Raw genomic sequence first — 22,322 nt, 5'->3', positions numbered from 1 at the left:
AATGAGTTAATTCATGCAAAGAGCTTATAACAGAGCAAAGCATATGGTCATTACCCCTGAAAATGTTAGCCAATATTATTCGAGAGCTTCTTTCTTCAGTTAAAGAAATGTGCTTACATTAACCATGTATTGAAAGGTGTGCAACCACATTCTCAATGGCATTTGCTTCTGTGCCTGGCTTGGTTAGGGCCAATAGCGGAATGCCTTTTGCACTCAACTCCCTCCTTAAGAAACACTATGAGGGGGGGACAGGGAGGGAGGATAAAAATCCCCAAGCACAAGTAAAACAATTTTGTGATAAAAATCAACTTGTATGTAATCCACTGATAAATATTATAAACATGTATGTGGTAGATATGGGTGTATGTTTACACTTGTGTGAATACTTAAAGGAATAGCCTTAACTAGTCACCAAAATGGGGATCATCTCAGTGTGGCGAGATTTCAGTTGCTTTTTAGCTATTTCTTTCATCTTTGGTATTGTCTGAATATTTTACATTAAAAATAGTATTGTTTCTTTAAGCAGAAATAAAGCTATTTTCATCTTTATATTTAGTGTACATAGGAGGGGACAATATGAAAAGTCTGGGGTATATTCATATACTTAGATTGAATAATTGTCAAAATACATATATTTGTTAAATAAAAAACATTCAAGTTTTAAAATGTGTAAGATGACCCCACTTACATTAAAATATATGTACACAGGAAAAAAAAAAAAAAAAAAGAAACACTATGAGGGCTTCCCTGGTGGCACAGTGGTTGAGAGTCCACCTGCCGATGCAGGGGACACGGGTTCATGCCCCGGTCCGGGAAGATCCCACATGCCACGGCGCAGCTGGGCCCGTGAGCCATGGCCGCTGAGCCTGTACATCCGGAGCCTGCGCTCCGCAACGGGAGAGGCCACAACAGTGAGAGGCCCGCGTACCACAAAAAAAAATAAATAAATAAAAGAAAGAAACACTATGAGGAAACTGTAATGAGCTCTGTAGGCAGTTCTCATCCCTCTGGAATACAGTTCAGACCAGAGCCTCCAGGGGCCATGCAGTTTTCAGGAATACACATGCTTTATTTTGTAAAACCAGATAGAGCCCCTCAAAACAGTCATAGATCTTGAAAATAACAGTGACGATTTGAAATCAATATCTCATAATGTGAAAGATCATCCGAAGAACTGGATTCAAGCACACTATAATTGTAAGCACAGTCAGGCAAACTGTTTCAAAACTGCAGTGCAAAATGATAGCTAAAGTTAGTCCAGTATTTTAAAAATAAAATACCTACTACTCTCACATATCTTGTTAATAAAATAAAATGAGAAGTTCCAGGCATTCCTGAAAAAAATAGGTAGTAACCCAAGAAAACTAGGTTATAGGGGCATGCCTAAAGATGTATCTCCTGAGTTGCAGGGTATTTTAACTGGAGATCATGCATTAAACAAAGACTGAATACCTTTGATGGACCAGTTCCCTCAGTTTGAATGTGGGGATGGAAAACAAACACGGCACAGTTGAGAAACCACTGGACTGGGGGTTAGAGAAGCATATTTGTGTAATTTGGCCTTGAAGATCAAGCTGATGAGGGCTACCATTCTCACTTCACTGCCCTGCACAGCTCTGGGAGGGACTGTCATTCTCATTGGAACAAAATTAAATAACATTTCTTCAGCAAAATTATAGATTTGGTCTTATCAGTGGTGCCCCCTGGAGTTGTGCAGTACACAGCCTGCACAGCTGTACGTGGCTGTTCTGACATAACCTAGTATTCTGGGCTCTTGTAAGTTATGGCATAGAAAGTTTGAATAGGTAGGAGAGACAAATGAGATCAGGAAAAAATTATGGCTCTTTGTGAAACACATTCTCTAGTTCTTATGTATATCTCAAGAAAGTAAATTTTGGCTTATTTTCAATTGTCCCAGGACTCTACAGTGTCAGCTTTTCAACAGATACTCTGCCAGTTCCTGTTAAACAACCAACGTGTGAAAGCCATTTATGCTTAATCTGAATGTTCATTAGCATAAATATCACTAAACGTTTGAGAGATGAATTTCTCTATATACTTACAATGCAACTGCAGAGCTACCCTGCAGATCTGTAAGCTGTGCAGAGGTTTAAACTTTTATGATTTCAATTTACTACCACCTGGGGCGAAGGACTTTGGCACGTCAAGTTACTGAAGCTCCTTAATTTCTTGGCAAGACTTAAGTGAATTCTAGGATACTCCATGCTGTCAGCTTAGCACTAATATTTTTTAAGACAAATGCATTTAACATTTACACTCAGTGGGCTTTTTAAAAACAAAACAATTACTTACACAGCATTAATTATATAAGCTGCCTCCTTCTGACGATTCAAATTCTTGTCTTCCAGGTCATTTCCGAATATTGGCACATCAGGTGCTGAAAAAAAGAACAGCCGTAACATACCTTAAAGACTCTTCAGGGATGAAGAGGCATAAAATGACCAGTAACCTTTTCTGATGTGTAGTACTACTGACCCGTGTCTGAGGCTTGAAGTCAAACCCACTGGTAACTATTTTTCCTTCTGTAACAGGTCTAAAACATTACACAGCAGCTCCTGTGGGGTCAGGCTCCTGTCCATCTTTCCAACTTCATATTGCTCTGCTTGCTCTCTTGCTCCCGGTCACCCAGCCACAGGCAGGCCTTCCCTCAGCTCCAAGAACACACAGTTCTCTCCCACCTCAGGGACTGTAGTGGACCATGTCTCTGCTCCCAGTGAAACCGAACAGGACCCTGTGAGGCTCCTGGGCACAAAAGCCTTTCTGTGTCCCCTGTTTGTAGGGAATAGGCTTCAGCCTCCATGACTTTCCCTGAGTTCCAAAGGGCAGGTTCAAACAGTTGCTAATCAATGAAGGGAGGGAATGCAGAGAGAAGGGAGGAGCAGTTAAGAAACAATAGTGCAGCCTTGGGACAAGGTCCTGGTTCTGCCTCAAGGGATACACATAACAATACCTTTGAGTTCTTCTGCAGAACTAAAACCCCCAACAAATGGAAGATGTTAACTACTTGATGAAGCATTCTTCATTCTAGAGAGAAAGTCAGAGTTTGATAACCTGGAGAACCACAGAAGCTCATCAGGAGACCACCTGAGGCCGGATTAAAGGAGTGCAGGCCCTGTATACACCCTGATCCTTAACAGCAACCCTGTCCTTGAACCACTGCTATAAAACTCCTCACCAAATCCCCCTGAGTTGGAACACAGAGCTTTGAGGGCATGGGTCTTCTGTGTCCCCCTTTACCTGACAAAGCAATAAGCTATTCTTTTCTACTTCACCCAAAACTTTGTCTCCAAGATTTGATTCATCACTCGTGCACAGAGGCTGAGTTTCAGCATCACCAAGTCCAGGACTAGGGTGAGACAAGCAAGGCACTCACCTCAGGTACAAATTTAAGGGGCATAAAAAACTCAGTAACCAAGATAAATAATATTTTAATGCAGTATTATAAAAAAATCAACATTAATGACAAAAAGCCTTGGAGAATACAATAGCAAAAGTTTAAAAAGCGACAAGACCCGGTCCTGAACTTGCACCATTCTACCTCAGTTTCTAACCGAGCTGAACTTAGGTCTGCTCACCAGCAAAGCCAATTTAATGATACCAGGCTGTAGTGAAGGAAAGTACAGCGTTTATTACAGGGCACCAAGCAAGGAGAATGGGTAGCTAATGTTCAAAAGACCAGAACTCCCTGATAGCTTTCAGGGAAGTGTCTTTAAAAGCAACATTTGGGGTGAGTGTTGCAACTCATGGACTTTCTTCAGATTGGTTGGTGCTGAGGTAACAAGGTGGTGTTTTGGGAATCTTAATCATTAATCTCTGGTTCCAACCAGTCTGGGGTCTACATGCTGGTTGTCATCATATAGTCACCACCTGGGTAGGGGTCCTAGTTTCTGCAGAACAACTCAAACATATGAATTAGATTATTATATATATCCCTTGGGGAGGAACTAGCATTCTGTTTTATCACTGAACTGTTGTTTAGGCTATCATTACTTTTCTTGCTTGACTGCTTTTCTTCTGTTTCTACATTCCCTCAATTCTCTAATTAGTAACTACCTGAGTCTGTTTCTTGGAACTCAGGAAAGTCTTAGGAGACTAAAGCCTTTTTCTACAAACAGTGAACACTGTTTCAAGAAACAGTGGACATGGAGGGACTTTTATACCTGAGACGGCCCTGCAAGGTCCTGCTTGGTTTTAGCTCCACTTTCAACCTAGCCCCATTGGATCCTGTCCTTGAACGTTTGATATTTTGTTACTATGGACTTCTTTTTAGCATTACTTTTGATTTTTTTAAAAAACACTACATTGCAACATTATTTATCTGGATTACTGAGTTTTTGGTGTCCTCTTTAATTTTGCACCAGGGAAAATGACTCATTTGTCTCACTCTAGTCCCAGGGGATCTATTGGATGCCTTTTGACTTTTTTGTTTTTTTGCTCACACACCCTTCATTGTGTTTTTGATCCCAACAACCAGCCTCTTTTCAGAAGTCTGCCCTCAGGCAAGTGGAGAGCTATACTCAGGGAGAGCTGAAAGCACCAGGGAGCTCCCACCACTTCCTCCTTTTGTCCTGCTTATCCCACATCTTTAGTGCTTCCCCCTCCAGGGGACATCACCTAAGTCAGAGTTTTGTACGAGCCACTCCCTGTGATCACAACACTCTCCCTCAGGCTCTTTGTAGGGCACGCTGCTTCTCACAATCTCACTGATGTCACAATGTCACCTGCTCCTTCTCTGACCACCAAAGTCCTTCCCTTCCCTTATTTCACAGCATGCTATATTTCTTCCTAGTTCTTCTGATAGTTTACAATTATTTTATTTACTTGCTTACATTTTCTTGGTTACTGGGTCCTCTTACTAGCAGCCAAGCTTCAAAAAGACAGGAGCCATATCTGTTCCTATCATTTTGGCACCCCCCAGTGTCAGTGCAGTGCCAGATCTCAACTAATGACTGCACATCAAGTCAGCATCCCTGTTTCCTGTGCCTGAGAACTGGACACTGATGAAAAGGTGTGCCCATTTGTGAAGGTGAATGACTGCTCTGTGGGTCCACTTAAAACTATTCATAAAAATTAAAGGAAATCTGCCCAAGGGATTTGTATTGTAAAAGCCTATGAAGTCTAAAAACAAGGAAACAAACAAACAAAAAAAATCCTGAGAGGACACCATTTGCTTTTTGCTTACCATTAAAGGCAGATTCTCTGCATCGAAATTTTTAATCTACAGGAAAGCAAAATAAACTCAACTAATCAATAAAAAGTATTAGTAGGATACAAAATAAGGAATGGAATAATAAAGGTCCAATGAAACCCCCAGATTTTTTTTCATTAGTAGTACATTCTTGCACTAGCAGGGATACATGTACAAATTGTAGAGGTAAGATTTGTAAGCCAAGAGCTCTAAGGGTGGATGCTGCAGTTAGGCAAAAAATCACAATCCAAACTTCTCACATCTGGGGCACCAGGGAGCTGGAGTTCACACATCTTCCTTGGCAGAGATTGCCTACTAATAATTTCCCCCAGCTTTTAAAAAAAAACCTTGTTTCTCCTTTCTGACTGATTCTTACTGCATCTTATCCCCACAGCACATCTACAAGTCCTAGAAGGTATATAAATGCTAATATGTGCTTCCCTTTCATTTTATCCCTTTCATTTTAAATACCTGTAGTTGTTCAGCAATGTAAGGAATTTTTAAAATTTCTATAGCAAATGGTCTCAATGAAAGTCTCTTATTCAACATGCTGTAATGTTTAAAAAGAAAATTATTGTTCAAATGAACTAAAATATAAGTACAATTTAAAATTGCTTCTGCAGCAATACATTTCTTTCCGTACCTTTCCATGATGGCATTAAGCTGTCTTGGGTATCTCTCAGGGAGAGAAGGAGTGTCGCCTTCAACAATTTTTAAAACGATGGATAAGAAATTGGAGCCAGTGAATGCATGATTCATACAGCAAATCTCATACAAAATGCATGCCAGAGACCTGAAGACACAAAGAATTTGAATGAGGAATAAATGTCCTCTTTTAAATTTGATCATCATACAAAACCTCAGATGTGTTAGGGCATTGGTTGTGAGGCACTAACATACACTTTGTTTTCTATTTAAATACATGTTTACTAAAAAAAAAAAGGAAAACGTGAAAAAAGAAAGCACAAAATGTAAGTCTGAATGAACACTTTTTGTCAGAGGAGAGCAAACAATCCAACAGGAATATGCCTACACATAGTAGGGACTCAATAAATATTTGATGAAGGTAGTAAGAAATTTTTGAATCAACCTCTTTGAAGGAAAAGTAAAATGCAGGTAAATATTGTCTTCCTAAGGCAGTTCAATTAATGTTATATATGCAAAATAAGATTTAAATTTATTAGCCTAGCCTTCCCTCTAATGTGTATCCAAGCATTCTGAAAAGGAAGCTGGCATCTTTATTAGTTTTCTAAATAGAATCCATTTGCAAGTAGGGTGGGAGAGTGGCTGCCTGCAGCACTCATTAATGTGTATAATTCTCCCTTCAGGAGTATGAAACAATATTAAAGTTCTAGATCAGTCCAACACTAATTTGTGTTAACTATGCAAATCAGTCATCTCTAAACTAGCAGAAAAATCTTTTAAATAATCTACATCATTAAGAAAACCAAGGAGAAATTTCTGCCTGAACTGAGTGTTAAGAAAGAACTTTTCTCCTGAATAATGGGTTATTTTTATCTTCTAGCTATTCTGAATTATGTAACTAGCCAGGTCTCCCTTTTCTTATTATTTGCTTGAAAGATCAGAAATAAATTTGCCGTTGACCTTGTGTAAGCTGTGTTTTATGTAACTTCAAACACTGTCCTGCTTTCTCATGAAAGGCAAGATATATATCAATACATACATACATGAATACCATCATTTTCACCATTTTTTGGGTGTTCAAGAAAATTCTGGATATATACACTGAAAATGTTTCTGTTCCAGTAAATAATAATAACACTAAAAATTTCAAACGGATTGGTACTTTACATATTACAAAGCACTTTCATATATATCTCAACAGAGCATCATAACTTCCCAGTGTAATGGAGCCAATATTATATTTTTCCCATTTTATACATGATGAAACTGGCTCAGAGAAGTTAAGTGACTTGGCCAAGGTCACACAAGTGGCCCTGATTGACTCTTGAGTTATGTATTTTTCTTTCCAAATCCGAGACTATTTCCATTATAGAATGCTAGAAAGAGGCAGACATTAGGAGAAATCTCACGATATTGACTAGAACACCAAGATCAATGTCAACCTTATAAATTATGAAAATTATTTGAAGCTCAATAAATTTTCATCCATCCGTAAGACTATTAAATGGTATTTGGTATAGTAGCACATATTTAGATTTCTATACCCAGAAAAACAATTTCCTTCAAATAAAGGTGAAATAAAGACATTTTTAGACCAAGAAAAACTGAGAGAATTCATGCCAGCAGGAAAGCACTAAAATCCTAAAAGAGAATTCTTCCAAAAGAAGAAAGATGATCCCAGACAGAAACAAGGAATGAAAGAAGGAATGAAGAGTGCTGGAAAAAGTAATTTTCTGAATATGTTTAAATCAACATTAACTCTATAAAACTTAACTATCTTATGGGATTTAAAATTATGTGGAATAACATTTCATGACAAAAATAATGCAAAAGACAGAAAAGGGTAAATGGAGTTAAAGTATCTAAGGTCCTAATATTACTGGGAAATTGGTAAAAGCAGTAATTTTTACTAGACTGTAGTAAGTCAAGAATGCATGTTATAACTGCTAGGATTACCACCAAAAAAATAGTAAAATAATGTATAACTGAAAAGAATAAAACTAACAAGTTACTAGAGGGAAAAAATATCAAATAACAAAATTCAAATTAAAAAAAAGCAAGAGGGACTTCCCTGGGGGCGAGTGGTTAAGAATCCAACTGCCAATGCAGGGGACATGGATTTGAGCCCTAGTCCAGGAAGATCCCACATGTCGTGGAGCAACTAATGCCTGTGCACCACAACTACTGAGCCTGTGCTCTAGAGCCTGTGAGCCACAACTACTGAGCCTGTGTACCACAGCTACTGAAGTCCTTGTGCCTAGAGCCTGTGCTCTACAACAAGTGAAGCCACCGTAATGAGAAGCCTGCGCACCACAACAAAGAGTAGCCCCCGCTCGCCACAACTAGAGAAGGCCCGCGAGCAGCGATGAAGACCCAACACAGCCATAAATAAATAAATAAATTTATTTTTAAAATAAAAAAATTTAAAAAGCAAGAAAAGGCAGAAAAAGGAACATAAAACAAGTGGTATGTGAAGACTAAAAAAGAAGACAAACTGTCATTAAGCATTTCAACATGATTGTATACATTAAAAAGGTCAAAAGACACTACAAGCTATTAGAATTCACAATTGAATTTAGCAAGTTGTTGGATACAAAGGTCGTTTCTATAAGCCTGCAGTAAACACATTTTTAAAACAAAATTAAAAATGTCATTTACATTAACATCACAAAATGTCAAATATGTAGGAGTAAATCAAACGTAAGATGTGCAAGACCCTACACTGTAACCTCAGTACACTGCCGAGAGAAACTAAAGAAGATTTTAAAAAAAGAAAAAAAATAGGGAGGGATAGATCCACACTCTTGGATTGGAAGGTTCAATTTATGAAGATGTCCATTTTTCCAAGAATGACCTAGTGCAATATTGATTCAAATCCTAGCACACTTCTTTGTGGGAGTTGACAAGCTGATTCTAAAGTTTACATGGAAATGCAAAGGGACAAGGGTAGCCAAGGCAACTGAAGAAGAACAAATTTGGAGGTCTTGTATTACCAAACAGCAAGATTTATTATGAAGTTTCATTTCTTATGAAAGTATGATATTGGCGAGGAAGAAAAAATAGACCAGTGGAACAAAATAGAGGGCTCAAAAACAGATCTGCATGTATTCAATCACTTGATTAATGCAAAGATGAACTGCACTGTGGTAGAGGAAAAGATGATCTTTTTAATAAATTATGCTAGGCCAATTGATAACCATATGGAAAATATTGTATATTGACTCCTGTCTCACATCATACACATGCACAAAAATCAATTATAGGTGGATCTAACTGAAAGATAAAATCATAAAATTTTTAAGAGAAAATAGGTACATGTCTTCCTGATCTTGGCATAAGCAAAGATTTTTTAAATAAAATGCAAAAAGCACTAACAATAAAGTTAGGGACTGATAAGATGGACTTCATTAAAATTATAAACTTCTGTTCACAAAAAAACACCATTTGGAAAGTAAAAATGAAGATACAGAGTGGGAAAAGATATTTGCAATTCAAATATCCATCTAAGACTAGTATCCAAAAAATTCCATAAATCAAACCATCAATCTTCTACAAATCAATAAGAAAAAAGAGAGAATCCAAGAGAAAAATGGCCAAAAGATTTGAAGAGACACTAAATGGCCCCAAGTCATGAGATGTTTAACATTATTAGTCATTAGAGAAATGGAAATTAAAACCACAGTGCACAGTCATCAGAATGGCTAAAATGAAAAAGGCAATTATCAAGTCAGTACCTGTTAGGTTTCGAAAAAGATTTCTTGAAAAGAAGAAAGGGTAGGGCTATACACTAATATAATCATCAGATTGAACCAAATACTTTTACCTGTGTGGGTATGTGTAAAATATTTGTGTGCTGTGAACTGCCCCAATATACTTCTTATTTCCCCAGAGAAGAGTCTAATTCTAACTTCAAGAAGTTTTCTTATACTGACACAATATAGAGCTACAAAGGACTATCAAGATTTGCTAATTCCAAATTCTCACTGTATTGATGAGAAACCAAAGTTCAGAGAGAGGGAAGGACTTTGCCTGGAAAGGTGCCATGTTAGATCAGCTTGTTTGATACTGGTACTAGTTCTCATTCAATATTTCTTAAAAATGTTTTCTAAAAAATTTATATTGACTACCCCCTGCTATATAATCTATTGTATAGGTAATAATTTGAACACTGAAAAAAAAATACATTAAATTCATAGGTCCAAGAGGTAGAGGCTATCCAGGCACCCACACATACTCTTCTGAGCCTTGTGGGCTCTTAGTCTTCTTCAGGACTTGAGCTGAAGCAGAACAAAGCCAGACAATCTCTCCTGGCTCTGACAGGTCTGAACAGTTAGATGGGAGCAATGATCCCTGACCCAGGACACTTTGAGCTGTCTTGGGAGCAGACTTTTATATTGTTTCCACCCATAATACAAATGGCAACAATAACAACGATAATAATAATGAAAATGACAGCTGAAATTTTAATGATGGTGTTTATTATAAGCCAGGCACCCTGTTCTATGTTCCTTACATACTCAAACTAATTTAATCATCCTCACAACAGTCCTAATGAAGTATGAACTATTATTATCATTCCCATTTTCCAGATGAGAAAACCCTAAAACTGGGTAAATTGTTCAAGGTTCCATACTGAGTGGGTGGTAGGGCTAGTACCGCAACACAGGCTATCTGGCTCTAGAGACAGAAACTCTATGCTATCCTGACTCTCAGTGCTGTACCAATCAGAGCATTTCAGGTCCTTAAGGATGTCCTTCAGTAGGAAATCTTGGCTAGCCCTGAGAGAAGCCTTTCAGTCAGAGGTTGACTTCCCTGATTTCAGGTCCCATCTGGAACCATAATCCACCATCAAAGATCTCTGGGGCTTTAGACAAGCCACGCAGTGTATCAGACCCCGGCAAATATAGAAAACACAGACAACTAGATGTTCTGGGGCAGAAGGAAAGGAAGGCAGGCAAGTTTGGCCTTTGCTTTTCTGTTGCTTGGCAGGGAAAGAGGGTTAGTGGTCTATTAAGCACAGTGAGTTGATCACAAAGTCAAACCCTAGTTTTATGGAGACATAATTCTACCTGAGTCATACTTGATGAATGTATTGAGGATTATAAAAAGATGTGGAATTATCTGGCTAGACAGACTACAGAACAATTAGATCTAGAGAACAACTCAGTAATCAATTTTTATGCAAAACTATTCTTTTTTGGAAATCCTCTCAGCTACACTGAAGGCATGCTGCTTTCCATTTACCTATCTTATTTTGATCTACTGATATTTGCTGGGCTGGAGCACATGGAAAAGACTTCATTTATTACCCAGTAACTTGTGGAAAGGGACCTGCTATGGTCCCAGTGCACATGCCTGGCATGGGAGCCAGTAACTGAAATATGAGACAATCTGGTTGTAGAAACTACCATGACACTTGGAGCAAAAGATTTTTTGATTATCCTGTACCAGTTTTACAATCTATTTTCTATGTATACTTTTTATTCTAATAACTATATGTCTGTGTATCTGTATGTCTATGTTTTAATTTTCTCCAGTTTCTAACCAGGCATTTCTACATGGGAATAATTACATTATCTCAAGCTCAACACTTCTATCCTTTTTGAAGACTTTTCTCTTATTTGACTCCCAGGTCTTAAATATGGCAATGCAAGAGCAGGGAAGGGTGGGGGGCCCGGAGACTAATTGAAAAACACAAGAAGTATATTTAACTTAGAAGTCTGTAATTTGCATTCCTTTCTTTTTCCAAAATAGAGCCAACTGTGAAGAAGTAAGCAAATAAATCCCTGAGGGGGTGAATGTGGCAGTGAAAGGGAAAGTTGGGATCAGGTGAGAGCGAAGCAAATTATACCTGAATTCCATGAACTTGCCATCTGTCCAAGTTCAACAGAACTGCCCAGTGGATTTCTGAAGCACAGATTGATAATAAATTGCAAATTTAACTCCGACTTTGTCTTGTCTCAAGGTAATTAAATTTACCCTTTGAAACCTGCCCTGACTCTGCAAAGAGAAACCTACCACACAGTGGTGCATGACTCTAGTTAGGGAAATTTTATTGATCTTCTAGATAATATTTTTACTTGATGTAATCCTAACATATCCATCTAGAAAAGAGTATACATAATTCATGCAGGTGAATAAATAGAGTAATAGAAATTTAATACAAGAGTAGCAGGTTTTGCTTTAGTGTGTGTTACCCTAAATAAAAGTCTTTACCATGGTATTGTTGAATATCAACAAAAACTCAGTCTAGATATGATAAACAACACTGAGCTGCTTGAACAAATTTTAAGAAGCATATTATGTTAATAACTAATGTTTATTAAGGGCCCATCACATCCCAGAACCGCTATCAGTTCTTCCCAAGCTTTCATATGCATACAACAAATCTACCAAGGAATTTGTTAGAATGCTGATTCTGAGTATTTGGGGGGAAATGGTGGTTACACTGGAGCATAGTTTCTGTATCGTCCTTGAATCCCCATGTAAAACAGAACAGCTAGATAGAAAAACTATAATCCAGGGCCAACATTTTCAACAAAGTTAGGTGACAATGTGTCTCCTTGAAACTCAAGGTACAAGTACATGGAAACAAACCACAATTACCACATGACCTGCACAATATCAACATCTGTGTGAGAAGAAGCAGAGAGAGTCAATGGAGTGATTGAAGGACCCAACAGTAGAAGACCCTCAAAACAGTCAACAGGTACTCACTGAAAAGCACAGGGGGCCAATCTAAGAACAGCAGCTAAAACTCATAGGAGTTCTGCCCAATCCAAAAGCAGGGTGAATGCAAGAAAATCTTAGGGTAAGGCCTGAAGGGGCTGGAGCAGAATAGCTCAGGACTATCCAGTAGAACTTTCTGCAATGATGGAAATGTTCTGAATTTCTGACTACAATAACCACTAGCCACATGTGGCTATTGACCACTTAAAACATGGCTAATGTGTCTGAGGAATGGAATTTTTAAAAAAGTATTTAAAAGGAAAAGTGAATGCAGGTGCGCTCACCCCTTTTTACAAGAACACTGGAATCACAACTAACTGCTGAACAACCATTGATTAAAAAAACGCTGAAACCTACCATAAAAGACACCCAACATCCAAAGACAAAGAAACAGCCACAACAAGATGGTAGGAGGGGCACAATCACAATAAAATCAAATCCCATACCCGCCGGGTGGGTTACCCACAAACTGGAAAACAATTATACCCCAGCTCTCCCACTGGTGTGAAAGTTCTGAGCCCTATGTCAGGCTTCCCAGCCTGTGGGCCCGGCAATGGGAGGAGAAGTCCCAGAGAATCTGGCTTTGAAGGCCCGTGGGATTTGACTGCAGCACTTCCACAGGACTGGGGAAAACAGAAACTCCACTCTTGGAGGGCACACACAAGGTCTTGTATGTACCAGGACCAAGGGAAAAAACAGTGACCCCATAAGAGACTTGGCCTACCTGCTCAGCAGACCTACCTGCTAGTATTAGATGGTCTCCTGCAGAGGCAAGGGGTGGCTGTAGCTCACAGCAGGGACAAATACATCGGCAGCAGCAGTTCTCGGAAGTATCCATTGGTGTGAGCCCTCCTGGAGGCTGCCATTAGCCCCAAAAAACAGCCTGTAGGCTCCAGTGCTGGGACACCTCAGGCCAAACAAGAAACAGGGAGGGAACACAGCCCCACCCATAAGCAGACAGGGGATTAAAGTTTTATTGCCCACAGCCCTGCCCACCAGGGATAAGACCCAGCTCTACCCACCACCAGTCCGTCCCATCAGGAAGCTTGCATAAGCCTCTTGGATAGCCTCATCCACCAGAGGGCAGACAGCAGAAGCAAGAAGAACTACAATCCTGCAGCCTGTGGAACAGAAACCACAATCACAGAAAGTTAGAAAGAATCAAATGGCAGAAGAATATGTCCCAGATGAAGAAACAAGCTAAAACCCCAGAAAAACAACTAAGTGAAGTGGAGATAGGCAACCTTCCAGAAAAAGAATTCAGAATAATGATAGTGAAGATGATCCAGGATCTTGGAAAAAGAATGGAAGCAAGGATTGAGAAGGTGTAAGGAATGTTTAACAAAGACCTAGAAAACTAAAGAACAAACAAACAGAGATGAACAATACAATAACTGAAATTAAAAATACACTAGAAGGAATCAATAGTAGAATAACTGAAGCAGAGGAATGAATAAGGGACCTGGAAGACAGAATGGTGGAAATCACTGCCATGGAACAGAATAAAGAAAAAAGAATGAAAAGAAATGAAGACAGTCTAAGAGATTTCTGGGACAACATTAAATGCACCAACATTTGCATTATAGGCATCCCAGAAGGAGAAGAGAGAATGGACCTGAGAAAATATGTGACAAGATAATAGCTGAAAACTTCCCTAACATGGGAAAGGAAACAGTCAATCAAGTCCAGGAGTGCAGAGAGTCCCAGGCAGCGTAAACCCAAGGAGGAACACACCGAGACACATAGTAATCAAATTGACAAAAATCAAAGACAAGGAAAAAATATTAAAAGCAACAAGAGAAAAATGGCAAGTAACATACAAGGGAACTCCCATAAGGTTATCAACTGATTTCTCAGCAGAAATTCTGCAGGCCAGAAGGGAGTGGCATGTTATACTTAAAGTGATGAAAGGGAAGTCTCTACCCAGCAAGGCTCTCATTCAGATTTGACAGAAAAATCAAAAGCTTTACAGACAAGCAAAAGCTAAGAGAATTCAGCACCACCAAACAATGTCTAATGTCTAAAGGAAGTTCTCTAGGCAGGGAAAGAGACCAGCAACTTAAAACAACCTTGCACATATATAGACTGTTATATCGAAACCTTATGGGAACAGGAAACCCAAAAACTACAATAGATACAGACACAAAAAAGAAAAAGCAACCCGAAAACCATACTAAAGATGGTCTTCAAACCACAAGAGAAGAGAACAAAAGAGAAAGGGAAGAAAAAAGACTTACAAAACCAAACCCAAAACAATTAAAAAAATGGCAATAGGAACATACATATCAATAATTACCTTAAATGTATATGGATTAAATACTCCAACCAAAAGACACAGGCTCATTAAATGGATACAAAAACAAGACCCATATATATGATACCTACAAGAGACCAACGTCAGACCTAGAGACACACACAGACTGAAAGTGAGGGGATGGAGGAAGGTATTCCATGCAAATGGAAATCAAAGGAAAGCTGGAGTAGCACTACTCATATCAGACAAAATAGACTTTAAAATAAAGACTGTTGCAAGAGACAAGGAAGGACACTACATAATGATCAAGGGATCAATCCAAGAAGAAGATATAACAATTGTAAATATATATGTACCCGACATAGGAACACCTCAATATATAAGACAAATACTAACAGCCACAAAGGGAGAAATCAACAGTAACACAGTAATAGTAGGGGACTTTAACACCACACTTTCATCAATGGACAGATCATCCAGAGGGAAAATCAATAAGGAAACACAGAACTTAAATGACACATTAGATCAGATGAACTTAATTGATATTTATACAGCAATCCATCCAAAAGCAGCAAAATACACATTCTTCTCATTTGCACATGGAACAATCTCCATTATTGACCACATGCTGGGTCAAAAAGCAAGCCTCAGTAAATTTAAGAAAATTGAAATCATATCAAGCATCTTTTCTGACCACAATGCCATGAGATTAGAAATAAACTACAAGGAAAAAAACTGTAAAAAAAAAAAAAGAAAACACAAACACGTGGAGGCTAAACAATATGCTACTAAACAACCAATGGATCATTGAAGAAACCAAAGAGGAAATCAAAAAATACCTAGAGACAAATGAAAATGAAAGCACAATGATTCAAAACCTGTGGGATGCAGCAAAAGCAGTTCTAAGAGGGAAGTTTATAGAAATACAATATTACCCCAGGAAATAAGAAAATGTCAAATAAACGACCTAACTTTACACCTAAAGCAACTAGAGAAAGAAGAACAAACAAAACCCAAAGTTAGCAGAAGGAAAGAAATCATAAAGGTCAGAGCAGAAATAAGTGAAAAAGAGACAAAACAATAGCAAAGATCAATGAAACTAAAAGCTGGTTCTCTGAAGAGATAAACAAAGTTGATAAACCTTTAGCCAGACACATCAAGAAAAATGGGAGAGAGCTTAAATCAGCAAAATGAAAAATGAAAAAGGAGGTGTTACAACTGACACCATAGAAATACAAAGGATCATAAGAGACTACTAAAAGCAACTGTATGCCAATAAAAGGGACAACCTGGAAGAAATGGACAAATTCTTACAAAGGTACAATCTCCCAAGACTGAACTAGGAAGAAATAGAAAATATGAACAGATCAATCACAAGCACTGAAACTGTGATTTAAAAAGTCCCAACAAACAAAAGGCCAGGACCTGATGGCTTCATAGGCAAATTCTATCAAACATTTAGAGAAGAGTAAACATCTATCCTTCTGAAACTGTTCCAAAAAATTGCAGAGGAAGGAAAACTCCCAAACTCATTCTGTGAGGCCACCAACACATTTGGTATTCTATGAGGATACCAAAACCAGACAAAGATACTACAAAAAAAGAAAATTAGAGACCAATATCACTGATGAATAGAGATGAAAAAATCCTCAGCAAAATACTAGCAATCCAAATCAACAATATATTAAAAGGATCATACACCATGATCAAGTGGGATTTATCCCAGAGATGCAAGGATTTTTTGATACCTGCAAATCAATCACTGTGATACACCACACCAACAAACTGAAAAATAAAAACCATATGATCATCTCAATAGATGCAGAAAAAGCTTTTGACAAAATTCAACACCCATTTATGATAAAAATTCTCCAGAAAGTAGGTATAAAGGAAACCTACCTCAACATAATAAAGGCCATATATGACAAACCTACAGCTAACATCATACTCAATGGTGAAAAGCTGAAAGAATTTCCTCTAAGATCAGGAACAAACAAGGATGTCCAGTCTCACCACTTTTATTCAGCATAGTTTTGGAAGTCCTAGCTATGGCAAACAGAGAAGAAAAAGAAATAAAAGGAATACAAATTGGAAAAGAAGAAGTAAAACTGTCACTGTTTGCAGATGACATGATACTACACATAGAAAATCCTAAAGACACTACCAGAAAACTACTAGAACTCATCAATGAATTTGGTCAAGTTGCAGGTTACAAAATTAATACACAGAAGTCTGTTGCATTTCTATACACTAACAATGAAAGATCAGAAAGAGAAATTCAAGAAACAATCCCATTTACGATCGCATCAAAAAGAATAAAATACCTAAGAATAAACCTACCTAAGGAGACAAAAGCCTGTAATCCAAAAACTATAAGACGCTGATGAAAGAAATTGAAGACAACACAAACAGATGGAAAGATATACCATGTTCTTGGATTGGAAGAATCAATATTGTCAAAATGACTATACTACCCAAGGAAATCTACAGATTCAATGCAATTCTTATCAAATTACAAATGGTATTTTTCACAGAACAAAATATCTTAAAATTTGTGTAGAGGGGCTTCCCTGGTGGTGCAGTGGTTGAGAGTCCGCCTGCTGATGCAGGGGACATGGGTTCATGCCCCGGTCTGGGAAGATCCCACATGCCATGGAGCAGCTGGGCCCGTGAGCCATGGCCGCTGAGCCTGCGCATCCTGAGCCTGTGCTCTGCAACGGGAGAGGCCACAACAGTGAGAGGCCCGCGTACCACAAAAAAATAAATAAATAAAATAAAATTTGTATAGGGACACAAAAGACCCCGAATAGCCAAAACAATCCTGAGAAATAAAAATGGAGCTGAAGGAATCAGGCTCCCTGGCTTCAGACTGTACTACCAAGCTACAGTCATCAAAATAGTATGGTACTGGCCCAAAAATAGAAATACAGATCAGTGGAACAGGATAGAAAGCCCAGAAATAAACCCATGTTCCTATGGTCAACTAATCTACAACAAAGGAAGCAAGAGTAAACAGTGGTGGAAAAACAGTCTCTTCAATAAATGGTGCTGGGAAAACTGGACAGGTACATGTAAAAAAATGAAATTAGAACATTCGTTAGCACCATACACAAAAATAAGTTCAAAATGGATTAAAGACCTAAATGTCAGACCAGATACTATAAAACTCTTAGAGGAAAACATAGGCAGAACACTCTGACATAAATTGCAGCAATATCTTTTTTGACCCATCTCCCAGAGTAATGGAAATAAAAACAAAAATAAACAAATGAGACCTAATTATACTTAAAAGTTTTACACAGCAAAGGAAACCATAAACAAAATGAAAAGAAGAGAAAATATTTGCAACTGATGTGACCAACAAGGGATTAGTCTCCAAAATTTACAAACAGCTCATGTGGCTTAATATCCTCAAATCAAACAACCCAATCAAAATAGGCAGAAGACCTGAATAGATATTTCTCCAAAGAAGACATACAGATGGCCAAGAGGCAAATGAAAAGATGTTCAACATCACTAATTATTAGAAAAATGTAAATCAAAACTACAGTGAGATATCACCTCACACCAGTCAAAATGGCTATCATCAAAAAATCCACAAACAGTAAATGCTGGAGAGGGTGTGGAGAGAAGAGAACCCTCCTACACTGTTGGTGGGAATATAAATTGGTACAGCCACTATGGAGAACAGTATGGGGGTCCCTTAAAAAACTAAAAATAGAGCTACCATATGATCCTCCAATCCCACTCCTGGGCATATATCCAGAGAAAAACATGGTTCGAAAGGATACATGCACCCCAATGTTCATTGCAGCACTGCTTACAATAGTCAGGACATGGAAGCAACCTAAATGTCCATCTACAGAGGAATGGATAAAGAAGATGTGGTACATACATACAATGGAATATTACTCAGCCATTAAAAAGAGTGAAATAATGCCTTTTGCAGCAACATGGATGGACCTAGAGACTGTCATACTGGGTGAAGTAAGTCAGACAGAGAAATATTGTATGTTACTGCCATATGTGGAATCTTAAAAAAAGATACAAATGAACTTATTTACAAAACAGAAACAGACTCACAGACTTACAGAATGAACTCATGTTTCCCAGGGGAGAAGGTGGGGGGAGAGATAGTTAAAGAGTTTGGCATTGATTTGTACACACTGCTATATTTAAAATGGATAACCAACAAGAACCTACCGTATAGCACAGGGAACTCTGCTGAATATTATGTAACAAGCTAAATAGGAAAATAATTTGAAAAAGAGTAGATACATGTATATGTATAACTGAATCACTTTGCTGTATACCTGAAACTAACACAACATTGTTAATCGGCTATACTCCAATTTAAAATAAAAAGTTTAAAAAAATCCAAACTGAAAAAAAAAAACGTGAATGCAATCCTTCTGCTATATCATCCCAACATTCTACCATGTTTTGGGGGAGAGTCATAAAATTTTAGAAACAAAGTTTGGGTGAATTTCAGATCCTGCTCATATCAGCTCTTTCTAATTACTTTCTTCCCCAATTGAGCTTTACAACGTCTGAAGGAAGGTCAGCTCTTCTCCCTTCCCCATGGTGTTCCCATGACCTCCACACACTAAGCATCTGGCCACAGAAGAACTGAGGACAAGACCAACAGCAGGGGGAGAGAGAAGGCAAGGAAGATCACAAGGGGGCAGAGGGTAAATAAAAGGGAAAGATTTTTTGCGTCTTTAGCTATCCTTGGGGACATGGTCATAGACTCCATACAAACCATAAAGTCTGGGAAATAAACATGGACAGTGTTCAAAGCTGGGTCGAGAAGCGGGTTGGCAACAATGCTGAAAGCATCTTTCCACCACCAACTGTTACTAACTCAGCCTCCCACTGAACGGAGGCTGGATGTGGCAACAGCATGCGTTGCTCATGTGACATAAGAGACTTCACACTTTGGAATCTAAAAAAAAAGGTACAAGTGAACTTATTTACAAAGAAACAGAGTTTCAGATATAGAAAACAAATTTATGGTTACCAGAGGGTAAGTGGGGGGAGGAATAAATTGGGAGATTGGGATTGACATATACACACTACTATATATAAAATAGATAATAAGAACCTGCTGTATAGCACAGGGAACTTTACTTAATACTCTGTAATGGCCTATATGGAAAAAATAATCTAAAAAAGAGCATATATATATATATATATATATAGCTGATTCACTTTGCTGTACACTTGAAACTAACACAACATTGTAAATCAACTATAGTCCAATAAAATTTTTTTTTAAAGATACTTTACACTTTGAGTGAACAGCTTTCATCATCTTTGATAGTCTCCGGAGGCTCTTTTAAGATGGACAGAGCCTCAGAAGTAGCAGAATACCCCAAATTAACAGAAGGCCTGCCTTTCTCCCATTTTTCTCCACCAGACTTCTCCCCATTCCCGTCTGTTTTCTGTCGCAGAGTTTGGTATCACTATAAGACAATTTCTCCTGGTAGATTGCCTACTCTTTGCAAATACCCCTTCCCCTTCCTTCTCCTGGTGGGTGGGCTTCCTTCCTTGTTGATATTGGGGTTGGCCACATGACCTCCCCAGTCTCTGGTGTGAGATATGAAGGGGAAGCTTCACATGCAGGTGCAGATATAGCACAGCCCCTGCTCTCTGTCTTAGCACTAGGCAGGCTCATTCCAGACCAGGACACAGCCTGAGTCCTGGACCTGGGGCACTGGAGCAGGAGCAGAGCAGACTTGCAACCTGGAACAGAGGCTCAGGTAACCTGCAGTCCTCATGTAACGTGAAAATGAAATACATTTTATAAGTACCTGAGATTTTTGGAGCTCTTTGTTATTTCAGCAAAGCTGACTTATATACCATCCCCTTGTTTAACAGCTATCAGCAGCTTCTCATCCCACAGAAGGTAAAGTCCAAGCTCCTTTGCATGGCTCCATGGGTCATTCACCACGTGAACACTGACTGCCTCCTTAGCCTCGTGTATTTATTGCCACACCTGCTCTGCCACACACACACACACACACACACACACACACACACACTCTTCGTCCTCAGCTAGTTGGAGGACACCGAGCATTACTACACTTCCATGTCATTACAGTGCTCCCAGGGGCTTTCAGGAGTCAGAGAAGGCCAAGGTCACTTGCAACTACTTTCAAATTCTCAGTATATTTTCTAAAATGAAAAAATACCAAAACAGAGTTTCAAAAATTATGATATATTATGAAAATTTTACATTTACTAGATTAACACCTTTAACATATATAAACTCATTTGGATATAACTGCAAACACATACATTTGAGGCCCATTGTGAGGGAGAAGGCTGAGGGGAAATGGCTCTTTGGGCCAGCCTTTTTCCCTGCACAGTCCACCCCTCCCCCCACAGTGAGCATCCCCTACCTTCAGTCATGGGCACTGGATCTTTCTTCCTGAAAGGCATTTTGTCAAACTTTTCTCCATCCTTCCCCATCCTAAGCAGCATTATCCACACTCTGAGACTGTAGCTGATGCTCTGCACCCTCACCCTAGCAGTGAATCACTCACTCCTTTATACACCAGAGCCATGTACACACTCCTTGTATTGCACTATAACAACATATGGCAATTTGTTTATGTCTGCCAATATTTTGAGGACAAAGACCAGAACTTACATGTCTTTTTTTTTTAATTGGAGTATAATTTCTTTACAATGTTGTGTTAGTTTCTGCTGTACAGTGAAGTGAAGCAGCTATATGTATACATATATCCCCTCCCTCTTGGACCTCCCCCACCCCATCCCACCCATCTAGGTCATCACAGAGCACCGAGGTGAGATCCCTGGTGCTCTATAGCAGGTTTCCACTAGCTATCTATTTTACACATGGTAGTGTATATATGTCAAACCTAATCCCCCAATTCGTCCCACCCTCCCCTTCCCCCCCAGGTTCACATGTCCATTCTCTATGTTTGTGAAGAACTTACACGTCTTGATGTTTCTTTCTTTCTGTGAACAACCCACAGGCAAGAGGTAAACTGGCTTTCTGGGTGGAAAGGTATACCCTGATTTGTAGCATTTATTGATTTCTGTGGGGTTGAGAAGAGATGTGGATAGCAGAGCCTTGCGAGCTGGTCTGAGCTGGCTGCCACTTGCTGCTGAGTTATGTGAGTGATGGAGAGGTGGTGCTGGAGTCAGAAGGTGGTCCAGGGCTGGGATGAGCAGGAGAAGGGAAGCCAGGAGGAGTGGAGGGAGAGTCTGAGGCACATGGAAAAGCTGCTGGTCCAGTCTCTCAACTGAGGCCCAGGTTCTTGGGATCCACCCATCAAATGCACCTGCAAGGAGACTACCAGACTGCTTTCCTGGCACAAGCAGTGTGGCCTCCTCTCCAGCCATTTCTTGAACTTCTTAAGATAAAGAAAATGAACAGTCCCAGCTTGTCATAATGGAGATCCAGACTACAGGCTGTGTCTCAACTCTGGCTTATTGTCCTCCTGACAAAGCCCT

General features: G+C 39.0%; 1 protein-coding gene across 1 annotated transcript in view; it reads right to left on the bottom strand.

Moving 5' to 3' along the window:
• NEK11 (NIMA related kinase 11) overlaps positions 1-22,322 on the bottom strand; it is a gene marked incomplete at its 3' end in the record, with an annotated part of 108,896 nt that overhangs the window by 7,606 nt on the left and 78,968 nt on the right. The window contains 4 exon segments of the mRNA XM_082654641.1: positions 2,316-2,368; positions 2,371-2,398; positions 5,681-5,759; positions 5,853-6,002. Coding sequence (XP_082510767.1) covers positions 2,316-2,368; positions 2,371-2,398; positions 5,681-5,759; positions 5,853-6,002 — 310 coding nt within the window.

The sequence above is a fragment of the Grampus griseus genome (assembly GCF_964374135.1).
Source record: "Grampus griseus genome assembly, chromosome: 5".
Lineage (NCBI taxonomy): Eukaryota > Metazoa > Chordata > Mammalia > Artiodactyla > Delphinidae > Grampus > Grampus griseus.
This window is presented reverse-complemented; position numbering and strand designations above follow the sequence as displayed.